Source organism: Tupaia chinensis, unplaced genomic scaffold, assembly GCF_000334495.1.
Source record: "Tupaia chinensis unplaced genomic scaffold, TupChi_1.0 Scaffold146907_1, whole genome shotgun sequence".
NCBI lineage: Eukaryota > Metazoa > Chordata > Mammalia > Scandentia > Tupaiidae > Tupaia > Tupaia belangeri.
In genome coordinates, this window is record NW_006206760.1 from 70,717 (window position 1) to 83,695 (window position 12,979).

General features: G+C 47.1%; 1 protein-coding gene across 6 annotated transcripts in view; it reads right to left on the bottom strand.

Moving 5' to 3' along the window:
- Nucleotides 1-12,979, bottom strand: part of LIMCH1 (LIM and calponin homology domains 1) — a 237,730-nt gene that overhangs the window by 10,902 nt on the left and 213,849 nt on the right. For 3 of the 6 annotated variants that reach the window (XM_027768570.1, XM_027768572.1, XM_027768571.1), the window contains 5 exons: nucleotides 12,046-12,170; nucleotides 9,580-9,704; nucleotides 7,843-7,966; nucleotides 4,281-4,358; nucleotides 492-600 (listed from right to left, as the gene is read on the bottom strand). In XM_027768570.1, the coding sequence (XP_027624371.1) occupies nucleotides 492-600; nucleotides 4,281-4,358; nucleotides 7,843-7,966; nucleotides 9,580-9,704; nucleotides 12,046-12,170 (561 nt within the window). The remainder of the gene's footprint in view (nucleotides 1-491; nucleotides 601-4,280; nucleotides 4,359-7,842; nucleotides 7,967-9,579; nucleotides 9,705-12,045; nucleotides 12,171-12,979) is intronic. The other 3 variants (XM_006169201.2, XM_006169200.2, XM_027768573.1) reach the window with 1 other exon arrangement.

The following is a 12,979-nucleotide window of genomic DNA, read 5'->3' on the forward strand; positions in this document are numbered from 1 at the left end:
TCTTTTTTTGCGATATAGTGCGTGTGCGCTCCAGAGAGAGAGAGAGAGAGACAGAGAGAGAGAAAACGAGAAATCATCCCCCGCAAGGGGGATGGCCATGCCACAATCCCTTCTCCTCCACTCTCCTCTCAAGATCTTGGGCATGCACACGCACGTGCCCAGCATGAGTTTAAGCCACCGGGTCTGGGACTCGATCTGCAGTTGGCTACACGGGAGTCCAGCAACACAGCCATCATGCCAACTGCTAGTCCCAAGGGCACGTTTTTAAGCAGAGAAGGCTGTTTGGGGAAGATGAATTGCACAAATCTATTTGCTCCTAACCTGACAGCCTAGAGGGCTTCGGGACAGGAACCCGTCATCCCCAAAGCTGGCCTCCACTCATGTCTATCCAAACCGCTCAGTGGGGAGGCCTCGCGCAACGGCCTCCGATTTACAGGAGGCGCCTAAGACACCACCATGTCGTCCATAGGGAGAAGGTCAGTGGTACGCACCCTGAAACACTGGATGTGGAAATAGAGGTTGAGGGTCTCGATGATCATCGCGGCTCCTTTGCCCAAGGGAAGCCCACAGGAAGAACACAGCTTCTTCCCGCTTATAGACCTAGGGTGAGAAAGGAACGCGCTGGTAACCGCCTCAGTTCACTGTGGGGGGGGGCAGACACAGACATCAACCACGTGCAAAAATGAAACTGTAGATTTTTATAACGCTTCCTTCCATCATGAACGAAAAGGCAAGTACTGAATTGACAATGAACACGAAATCAAGCAGCAGATAGAAGCTGTAACAACCGCTAGACTCAACACACTCAACCTCCCTGTGCGTGGAGTCTGGTACGTACACGCGCTGTCGTTCTGGGAAGGGAGTTGTGTGGTCTAGTCAACCCCTATTCAACCCCAGACGTCAGACGCCTTAGAATGCTTCGACATATCTATATGTGTTCATAAGCCTAAATGATATTCAAGTTTAGCTTTATTAAGGTTTCAATGTTGCTTGAAAACGTATCAAAATTTATTCATTGACTTACTAAAGCATTTCTTTTTGGGGGTAGTGCTAATTTTTAAATTAATGTTTATGTATTCTTTTTTTTGGAGAGGTTTTTTTTTGCTATAGAGCGCGTGCACTCGCCAGACAGACAGAGAGAGACAGAGAGACAGACAGAAAGCGAGAAATCACCCCCCCCAGGGGGGATGGTCACGCCGCAATCCCTTCTCCTCCATTCTCCTCTTGGGATCTTGGGCACGCACGCACATGTGCCCGGCGTGAGTTTTAGGCCACCGGGTCCGGGACGCGAACCGCGGTCGACTACGTGGGAGTCCAGCGACATAGCCATTATGCTAACTGCTGGTCCCTATGTATTCTGTCTATTTTCTATGATCATACACATTAGCAGCAGACCATTTTCCATTTTTATGTCCATTATGTGTTTTGCTTTTTCCCCTTGATTCCCTCCCCTACTCCATTGCCCACCCTTCCTCTGCACTGTTTTTAGTTTACTATTATTTTTATTTTTTATTTTTTGGAGAGGTTTTTGCTATAGGGCGTGTGCGCTCGCCTGACAGACAGAGAGAGACAGAGAGATAGAAAGCAGGAAATCACCCCCCAGGGGGGATGGTCACGCCACAATCCCTTCTCCTCCATTCTCCTCTCGGGATCTTGGGCACGCACGCACACGAGCCCGGCGTGAGTTTAAGCCACCGGGTCCGGGACTCGAACCGCGGTCGACTACGTGGGAGTCCAGCGACATAGCCATTACGCTAACTGCTGATCCCAGTTTACTATTATTAATTGGTTTCTATTTTAAAATAGAATAATGAAGTAAGCAAGCCCATATATACCAGAGCGAAGCTACAAAAAACAATTGTTTTCAGGGTTTTTTTTTTTTTTTGCCAAAGAGCACATGCATGCGCTCACTTGAGAAAGAGAGGGACAGTGAGAAATCACCCCCCAGGGGGGATGGCCACGCCGCAATCCCTTCTCCTCCATTCTCCTCTCGGGATCTTGGGCACGCACGCACACGTGCCCAGCGTGATTCTCAAGTTGCTAGATCTGAGACTTGAACCTCAGTTGGCCATGTGGGAGTCTAGCAGCTTAACCACCACGCCACCTGCTGGCTCCAAGCTATGAAAATTTAAATTACTTGCAGATCTGCAAAAAATAAGATGAGATCCATTTGGGAGGGATATTTTAAAGTAGTAAAAGTTGTCACGGATTAAAAGCTCATCGTACACAGGGCTAGCAGGTAGCATGGTGGTTAAGGTGTTGGACTCCCACATGGCCAGCTACGGTTCAAGTCCTGGACTGGACAACTTGCTTTCTTACCTTCCCTTTCTCTCTCTCTGTCTCTCTGGTGAGTGCATATGCCCCACAGCAAATTAAAGATAATACTACATATTTTTTTTTTAAAAAAGCCCATTGTACTTGCATATGCTTATAGAACAAAACAAACTCAGCAAACCAGAATAGAAGGAAACTTTCTTTATATGAAAAAGAACGTCTGTATAGGGCATTTTTTACTTACTAAGGGAAAAAAATCCATCATTTTGTTTAAAAACAGAGTCGACTGGAGCCAGTAGGTGCTGTGAAAGATAAGGCACTGGATCTCATATAGCTGATTCTCTTGTTCAAGTCCTGGACCTGGCAGTTTGAAAAATCATGCTGGACACTTGTGCTTAAATGCCCAAAATCCCAAGAGGAGAGTGGGGGAAGAGGGATTGCAGTATAGCCATCCCCACTGGGGTGATTTCTCACTTTCCCTCTCTGTCCCTGTCTCCCGGTCTCTCTCTGGCAAGCACACATGCCCTAGAGCAAATATTAAAGCAAGTAAATGAAAAACAGAGTCTGTGATGTTAAGACAGAGCAGAGCAGGTGCAGGCAGAGGGGCCGAGGTACAGAATCTAAGCCCTGCTCTGTCACCAAGTTCTGTGATGTGGTGTAAAGGACTCACTTCGGATTTCCTTATCGCCTGTAAAAGGAGAGGACCGGTTGGAATGACCTCTCCTCCCTCTTGGTCCACTTCATGACTGAGTAACTCCGACACTTGGCTTCACTCTACGTCGGACGCCCAGTGGGCTTGGGGTTACCTATCCTCTCTGTACCCCTGCCACTCCCAGCTCAGAGCTCCCCAAGAGATTCGAGCTAAACCCAGCAGATCAACACCAGGAGAGAGGACATGGCCAACTGCCCTGCGGAACCAGACAGCTGTCCCCTTAGGGCAGCTTCTGGGTGACTCAGATCCGAATGCAGCGATGCCTGTTTTCTGCAAAGCTCCTGGAATTACACAAGAGACCCCAAATACGCACGGTCATTTGAAAGCCCACACAGCAGAGAGGGGCTGAAGAAGCAGGAAGACCATGGGAGCGAGGAACCATTGTCCTTCTCCACCCTATTTATTAGGATTTCCCTCGTCTCCAGTAGTTAAATGAACTTTGTGCAGCTAAGAAAACCTCTGAGTACTCGGTAATTTGTCCCTCCAGTGAATGGCAATTCAGGCAGCTTTTAAGAATATCATGGGGCCCAATTAATGTCCAGAAGCAATCATTAGAGAGCCGGAGGAGGTTAAGAGAGAAGGATGGAGTTTCTCCGTCAGCCTCCGCCTGGTTCTCTGGCAGGGCCATCAGCGGATCCTGCCTCGAAGGACTGAGGCGTCTTGGGGGAGAGGCGCCCACTTAGGAGCCCAGCGATTGTCTGGTGGGTTTTATTATTAGATTGCAGGTTCCACACAATGTAATTAAAGCTCTGTGGCCACCCCGGGCCAACGTCACACGCTTGTCTTTTTCTTACTGTGGGCTGATAAATCTGAAGGCGGTGGGGACTGTTTTCTTTCCTCCTGTTTCTGTGTGTGTGTGTGTGTGTGTGTGTGTGTGAGAGAGAGAGAGAGAGAGAGAGAGAGAGAGAGAGAGGTGAATGGACGACTCCCTCAAAAACATTTGACAAGCACTAATTCTGCTGAAACGAGGCTCAGGAAGCTCTAGTGAAAACAAAGCAGCCTCAGAAAGGCTTGGATCTCTGGTACCTGCTTGGTGACTGCCCAGGAGGGGTGGGAGAACAGGGGGACGAGGGTCCAGCCCAGAAGTTCTCTCGAGGGCTTTTCCTGTAACACGGCAAAGGAGCCAACAGTTAAGACAGTGTGTGAGAGAGAGAGAGAGAGAGAGAGAGAGAGAGAGAGAGGTGAATGGACGACTCCCTCAAAAACATTTGACAAGCACTAATTCTGCTGAAACGAGGCTCAGGAAGCTCTAGTGAAAACAAAGCAGCCTCAGAAAGGCTTGGATCTCTGGTACCTGCTTGGTGACTGCCCAGGAGGGGTGGGAGAACAGGGGGACGAGGGTCCAGCCCAGAAGTTCTCTCGAGGGCTTTTCCTGTAACACGGCAAAGGAGCCAACAGTTAAGACAAGCAAAGAGGTGCCCGATTATACAAGAAGACATCACAGATTAAAAAAAAAAATCTTAACAACAAAATCAGACCATACAAGGATTATGCATGCTCTGGCTACATAAAGTCTAAACCAGGCAGGCCTGCAGAATTTTCTCGTCTTTATTTTCAGTTAAATCCTTTTTCAATTAATCGCCCTCCCGTCCTCCCATAAGGTGCATGTTCTCTCCTGGGCGAGACACACAGAGAGAGGGAAAGTGAGAAATCACCCCCAGGGTGATGGCCACGCCACAATCCTTCCTCCTCCATTCTCCTTTTAGGATTTTGGGCACGTATGCACATGTGCCCGGTGTGATTTCAAGCTGCTGGGCCCAGGATTCGAACCGCACAGCTGGCCATCTGGGATCCAGCCGCCTTAACCGTCATGCACCTGCTGGCCTGCTGAATTGTCGTTGAAAAGTTATTCACCGACCTCCTTTTGCATGCTGCTTTCGATACAAAAATGATGGCATCAGCGAAAGGGAAGGATGTGTGGGGAGATGGGGTGGAAGAAGCCCGGGGAAGACAGGGCAGACCTCGAGGCAGGTATTTTCTGGAACACGTGGTGAAGGGCAGTGTTCTAAACACTGAACAATCGCGTGTCACGGGCAGCATAGATGGGGACAGTCCTCAGCCAGGAGTGGGCAGGACGGTGATGCCCATGGGCTGCAATGACCCTGCCTGGGGTTAAGCTGCCAGCCTGGTCTCTTGCTTTTAAAAGTTAACTCCATTCACAAAGGCAGGGATAGGACATAGAGGCGCAAGAGTGGAAAAGACGCCAACACAGAGGGAAACGGGACGTGAGGCTATTTCTCCTGCTTTCACATGGCTCCCCAGTCCCCTCGGGCATGGCTGGACCTCTCCAAAGTATCACCTTTCCATGTATTGGGTCATCGGAATGGTCATGATGCATTTTTTTTTTTGAGAGTTTTTTTTTTTTTTTTTTGCCTATCGGGCGCGTGTGCTTGCCAGACAGACAGAGAGAGACAGAGAGACAGAAAGCGAGAAATCACCCCCCAGGAGGGATGGCCACACTGCAATCCCTTCTCCGCCATTCTCCTCTCGGGATCTTGGGCACGCACGCACACACACCCGGTGTGAGTTTAAGCCACCAGGTCCGGAACTCGAACTGTGGTCGAGCACATGGGAGTCCGGCAACATAGCCATTATGCCAACTGCTGGTTTCGATGATGCATTTTTGCATAGAAATATATGTCATGACTTTTCTGACAACCCAGTAACATGGGTACCACTGGTTAAAAAAAAGTTGAAAACCAATGCAATAAGCAATAACAGCAATAATTACTTCTACAAGGCTTTTGTTTCTGTTGATTTTGAGTGTCAAACAGATATACAGAAATGAAACTGGATAGACCTAAGATAAAAGGGGAAACGGTTCAAATACCATACCGAGAAAAAGAAAATGTCATGAGAAAAATGGGGCAAAATATATAAAATTATAAATGTTACACAGCAAATTCTCACCACCATAACCTACATTATATAGGATATTTTCCAGACAGGAGCCCCATCAGCTAGGTACAACTATAGTTCCCATTTTATAGATGAAGAGACTGAGGCAGAGACAGAGGAAATAATTCGCTCAAGGTCCTGCGTAGACAAGTGGCAAAGTCGGAATTTGCCAGGTGCTCAAAACCACAGTGGACTGACTCTAGGAAAAATGATTAAAGTATAATAAATGTTATTTTCTTAGGAAGTTGTTAAATAAGTTTTTCTTTAACATGGTGAAGGAGCCAAAAATGAGGACAAGTTACAGCTATGGCTCAAATAGAATTCTGCTGTGAATCGTGGGTCCATTTGAATTCTTATTCCATTTTACTAAATACTTTGGGTAAGTTATTAATATTTAACTTCCTGGAGCCTCAATTTTTCTCATCTGTAAAAGAGGAAAAAGAACTTTCAAAAGTTATTGGGAAGGTTCAGAAAGTTAATGTATAAAAAGAAGAAGAGAGAAAGAATACGTAAACTCTTCAACACAGTACCTATGACGTGCAAATGCCTTACACATTATGGGGCCTATTATGACTGCAAAAATATAGTTCTTGGGGCCAGCAGGTGGTGTGTTGGTCAAGAACACTAGACTTCCACATGGTTGACCAGGTCCAAGTCCCAGACCTGGTGAGTTGGTTTCTCACTCCCCCCTCCCCACTCTGTCCCTCTCTGGTCAATTAAAATGAATAAATAAATAAAGTTAGATAAACTAATTCTTTAAAAAATAGATAGTTCTTATAAAATTAGAATATAATCTAGGGTAGTTTTTTTTTTTTTTTTTTTTTGAGAGGTTTTCGCTATTGGGCGCGTGCGCTTGCCAGACAGACAGAGAGAGACAGAGAGACAGAAAGCGAGAAATCACCCCCCAGGGGGGATGGCCACGCCGCAATCCCTTCTCCTCCATTCTCCTCTTGGGATTGTGAGCACACACGCACATGTGTATGGCATGAGTTTAAGCCGCCAGGTCGAGGACTTGAACTGTGGTCAACTTCATGGGAGTCCAGCGACATAGCCATTACCTAACTGCTGGTTCCCGAGAGATATTTTTTTTCTATAGGGCGCGTGTGTAGAGACAGACGGGCAGAAAGCATGAAATCACCCCATGTCACAATCCCTTCTTCATTCTCCTCTTGGGATTGTGAGCACACACGCACATGTGTATGGCATGAGTTTAAGCCGCCAGGTCGAGGACTTGAACTGTGGTCGACTATGTGGGAGTCCAGTGATGTAACAATTATGCCATCTGTTTATCCTGCCTAGGGTAGCCATCTTTTTTATTTTTTTTCTTTTTTTGGAGAGGTTTTTGCTATAGGGCGCATGCACTTGCCAGGAAGAGAGAGACAGAGAGATAGAAAGCGAGAAATCGCCCGCCGGGTGGATGGCCACACTGCAATCACTTCTCCTCCATTCTCCTCTCGGGATCTTGGGCACGCACGCACACGCACCCAGCATGAGTTTAAGCCACGGGGTCTGGGACTTGAACCACGGTCGACCACATGGGAGTCCAGCGACATAGCCATTACGCTAACTGCTGGTTCCCCCCCCTTTTTTTTTTCTGGGTAGCCATCTTAATGGGAGGGCATAATAATGTGAGTATAACAATTGTTTTTTTCACAAAGGAACATTTGTTCATAGGCTTTGAGACAACTGAACTCAAATTAATGGTTGTTAATACAACAGTCCTGCAAATTCTTTATAATGTTGAGCTGTGTGGGTTGAAAACCTCACTTCGTCTCTTAGATATTGCTAAGTCAGAGTGAAGGTTTACTTCCCAGGAAGACTGCCCAAACAGGAAATGGAGAGAAGGAACAAAAATATTGCCGACATCTTGCCATCTCATCGTTTTTCATTTGGCCCACCCGTCGAAGTCAACGCAATTTAAAAAAGAAAATTCACGTCCATCTTATTCGATCACTCACTTCCGCCTTTCACTTGGAGACTCAATCTGATGGTTAATGCTTGTATCCAGCGGGAGGGTGTTGGGCTTCTCATCTTCTGCAAGGTGTGTTGGTCGGTTTGCAGCCTGGTGATTCTGCGACAGGTCTGAGGCCAAGCAGAAACATAAACTGGGTGTTCAGTAAGGTGAGCGCAGGGTCTAGGAAGTCACCTTCCTTTAACGTGCTAAGGCTTGCTGAGGACTCACAGCATTTCCTGTGGGCTGTGGGCACATGGTGGCTGGAGAAGCCTGCTTATTCACTGTGTTGCAAATTAGTTCTGGAAACAAAGGAGGTCCGGAAGTAGGGCCCTGTGCCTCCCTCGCCTATGATGTAATTGTTACAATAACACTATGCAAAAATACTGGCTTCCACGCACTAAAGAAAGCACATTTGGGTGGGTCATTTCTAGAACCCAGAGAAGAGCCACTGCCTTCTCTGACGCATGGATTACCACCACCGTGATGTGGGTTAAATCCACAGGGCATCTGAATGGTATTCCCCTTGCAGGACACCTCTATATGAAACACCCTACCCATCTATGCTAATGTATTCTAATCATTCCATGCGAATATATGAATAGATAATATGTCAGAAATACACAAGGCCCATGGATGAGCTTTACAGTAAAGCATGTTTAATTGCTTAACCAGATTCACAAGGCTGTGGGCACCTCTTAGCTCAACATCTTTTTCACATAATTACCCTGTCTCTAGACTAAGTCACAAAGCACCTGCCAGGAGCAAAGGCTCTCAAGGTTCCTTCGTGGTAAAATGAAAACACCAACACATAAAAGCATTACAAATTGTCATGGACACTACAGACGAGGTGGAAGAAAAGCGTGGGAGGGGAAGAGCGAAGGAAAGGAAAACCAGGGGGAAAAATAGAGAGGTAAGACATTTGGGGGACATAGACACGGTTTTATCATCTGTCAATGAGGGTGTGTCTAGTAGTCACAACCGGATTGAGCTGAGGTGTATGTCACGCTGGGTAAAGTTTCTTTAAAATCTAAATGATGTATCACAATAGAATGTATAAGTAATAATAATAATAGTAATAATAATAATAATAATAGAGAAAAATATATTAAAAATTAAAACACAGAAACAAAACAATTAAACTAACAGAAAACCAACTCAAACGTACACTTCCCAAATCAAAGGAGGGTCAGAATGCAGGTTTCAAGCACCCAACATCGAAGTTTCAGTTATCTAGAAGCTCCCGAGGTACCACGGCATTTACGGTTTGCCCATCAGGGTGAGGGAAACATTGGTTTCTGTCGTGGTGAGCCCAGAGTGTGGGAGCCACGGGTGGCAATGAGGCAGGATTGGGGGGAAGCTGCTGGGGCCCTCCCAACCTCAGCACTGACTCCTCACCCCAGAGTTGTAGACCCTGCTCCTCTACAAGCATTTCATGAGGAGACACGTCTAATGATAGAGCCAGGAACTTTGAGGAAGTCTCAAAATAATTGCCTATGAAGGGCAAAGGCTTCTGTGAAGTTACTTTTTTTTTTTTTTTAAATGCTAACACCTCCTCAGGTCTCATTGAGTTTCCAGTGTTTTCATGGAGACTGGGTACTCAGTGGTGGGAGTCTGACTACACAGTTAGCATGAGCTGGAAGTCCAGGGCCCTTAGAGACAGGTTTGGCTGGCAGAATGCATATGTCTGGGCACACTGAGGGGGTCCACGTAATTTACACAGCATGGTCTTCTCCAGTCTTACCCTGAGCGGGCTGTGGGCCGATCCCGCAGTACGAGGTCCCGGCCTTTGCGCCCATCTGACGGTCCTGGAACAGTCCTTTCGGTAGAGGGTTCTCGGAGTGGGCCGAAACCCCTTGAGTTAGGGTGCTGAAACAGAGACATGGACTTCAGAACAGAAGTAAAAGCAGCAGGAGAGAATTTATTCACCCTGTTCTTTAGGGCATACAAGTACCAATTATGACATGAAAAAAGAAATGGGAACAAATTGTTTAATTATCCTTTTCGCTTTAAAGTAGATTTTAGATGGCTATACAATGCTAAAAATCTCCATACATTCTTTTTTCTTTTTTTGGAGAGATTTTCGCTATAGGGTGCGTGTGCTCGCCAGACAGACAGAGAGACAGAGAGACAGAAAGCGAGAAATCACCCCCCAGGGGGGATGGCCACACTGCAATCCCTTCTCCTCCATTCTCCTCTCAGGATCTTGGGCACGCACGCACACGCGCCTGGCGTGAGTTTTAAGCCACTGGGCCCAGGACGCAAACCACCATCGACTACGTGGGAGTCCAGCGACATAGCCATTACACTAACTGCTGGTCCCCATACGTTCATTTTTTGTGACCCATCAACGTAACCAGCTCAGAGGACAGACACATTAAATGCCTTCCCTGTTCACAGAGCTCTTTACTCTAATAATTTCACAGGTGGCCAGCGTGAACTGGAACTTCCCACGTTTTCTTTCACACAAAAGAAGTACTGGAGAAATGATCTGGGTTGCACAGAGCCTGCGTAGCCCATGAGAACTCCTTGGCTTTCCCATAGCTTCTGTGTGCAAGAAATGAAGGGGAAGTTTCTCACAGTGACAGGGTAGCCCAAGAACGAGCAGAAATTCATATGAATGCTTCTCAGCATTTAAAAATCTTTTTGACTCATGCTTTTTTGTTTCAAAAATCTGGAAAGGTTTTTTTTTTTTTTTTTTCTTTTTCCGGAGAGGGTTTTTTGCTATAGGGCACGTGCACTTGTCAGACAGACAGAGAGAGACAGAGAGACAGAAAGCGAGAAATTACCCCCCAGGGGGGATGGCCATGCCGCAATCCCTTCTCCTCCATTCTCCTCTTGGGATCTTGGGCACGCACGCACACGCGCCCGGTGTGAGTTTTAAGCCACCGGGTCTGGGACACGAACCGCGGTCGACTACGTGGGAGTCCAGCAACGTAGCCATTACACTAACTTTTGGTCCCAAAAATCTGGAAAGTCTTTTTAAACAGCATTAGCTGGAAGCAGGTGTGCCCACCCAAAGACTCCACAGAGCCTCGGTTCAGCTCAAGCTCCTAAAATATCCAATTCACTGAGGTTTCTAGCTGATAGCAGAAGAAAATTCTAGAGCAACATGCCACCAGAAGAGCTTAGCCTTCAGCCAACCTTTCAAACTAGCCAGCGTTTGAAAATGATGCATAGTAATGCCTTTGGGTCCTCTTGGACATGCATGTACCTTTCTGGTATCGTGGAGTCCCAGAGCCAAACGTCTGTCCCCTAAAGAACATGCTGGTGGCAGAACACTGCCAGCCTCTTCGGATTCCTGCAGGTCCTTAGTTAGACATGGGCTGGCACCAATGAACTCACGGAGCCCCTAGCTACACCAGCGTCTGCTCCAGTCTCACCTAGCTCTGTGGTCCAGGGCTTCTGCCCATCCTTTTCTGACCTCCTACAGAACATTCTGGAGCTCATAGGTATGGTGTTTATCCCTAACAGTTGACTGGCTGTTACCCCCTATATTGTCCCTCAGGACAACATGGCTTCTCATGGCCCAGGGACACTAATGACCAAATTCGGTCCCCACCATGGGTGGAAGTCCCGAGCCTCATTTTAGCTTCTGTCCCCCCAGACACACTGATCATTTCAGGTGAGTGATATTTCAGTTTGGGGCTTTGACTTTGACAACATACTTCTTTCATTGTCTACAGTATTTCCCTTTATTATTTTTTTTTAAATTTTTTTTTGGAGAGGGTTTTGCTATAGGGCGCGTGCGCTCACCAGACAGAGAGAGACAGAAAGACAGAAAGCGAGAAATCACCTCCCAGGGGGGATGGCCACGCCGTAATCCCTTCTCCTCCATTCTCCTCTCGGGATCTTGGGCATGCACGCATATGCGCCTGGCGTGAGTTTTAAGCCACCGGGTCCGAGACTCGAACCGTGGACAACTACGTGGGAGTCCAGCGACTTAGCCATTATGCTAGCTGCTGGCCTCAGTATTTCCCTTTATTATAAAAAAAAGGCTTTGCCTGTTGGAAAATAAGGCTATTTATATTCAAGAGCGAAGGACAAACTTCTGCGCGATGCCGGTATGTCCCAGCACTAAGTAATGTATTACTGGAATGACCATCTTCAAGCTGAATCTGATTTGCATCAGTAATGGAACCCTTTCTGGGAGTGAGCGGACGGAGCAGGCTTTGTAAATTTTCATGGACAGCCAGGAACAGGCTCCTACCTGCCCTTTTCCAGGGGGTCCCCTTCCCTAGTCTTAAGTGGCAGGTCACGGCCATCCCCCTGGAGTGGCTTCTTCTGTCTTCTCTCCTCATCTTCATCCTGACCGTTTTCCAAGTCCATGTTATTCTAAGGGAAAAAAACAAGGGATAATCTTAAATCTCATTTCTAAACATACCGTCCAATGCTTACCCTGGCCAAGGCATATCTGGAATCTTCTTCAACCACCTTGTCCACGATTTAAAGGAAAAACACCCATGGGTCGGCAGGTGATGTGGTGTGGTTAAGGTGCTAGACCCCCACAGGGCCGACCGTGGTTTGAATCCTGGGCCTGGCAGCTTGTTTTTTCACTTTCCCTCTTTTGCTGCCTCTCTCTGGCCAAATTAAAAATAAATAACTAACATTTAAAAATTATTATTATTATTATTTTAAAAAGAGAATAATCATTTACATTTGCAGCTGACTTTTAACTGTTTGGAATCAATGTTTAATCTGAATCGCTTTAAAAAGTTCTCATCAAGGGAAATCGGCTCGGAAACCATCCTTTCATATAAAACAGTCACAGAAACTCCTCTCAGGACAAAGGGCTCTTCCCTCCCCACAGGCAGGTGATTTTATGCAGGTCACAGACTCTCCAGGTCTGGGTCTGACCCACGTCCGCTACCTCCTTGGCCTTCTCTGGGGAATGTGAAGTCTGACCAGCTCTGTTCGCTCAGCCTTTGACACACATGGAAATTTCCTGTGGCATTTTGGGGTGACCTGACACTTCTATGGAGACGCAGCTGCTGGGATCTGCCTAGCTGCTAACAACGCAAAGGAGTGTACACTTGGCAGAGGGGAGCGGTGGTCTGTGGGGTGAACGGATGCTCTGGGATCCGGGCAGAGGAGGACGTTCCAGACGTGACTCCTCTAACTGAGGTCCTGCTCGCCAGGGGAGA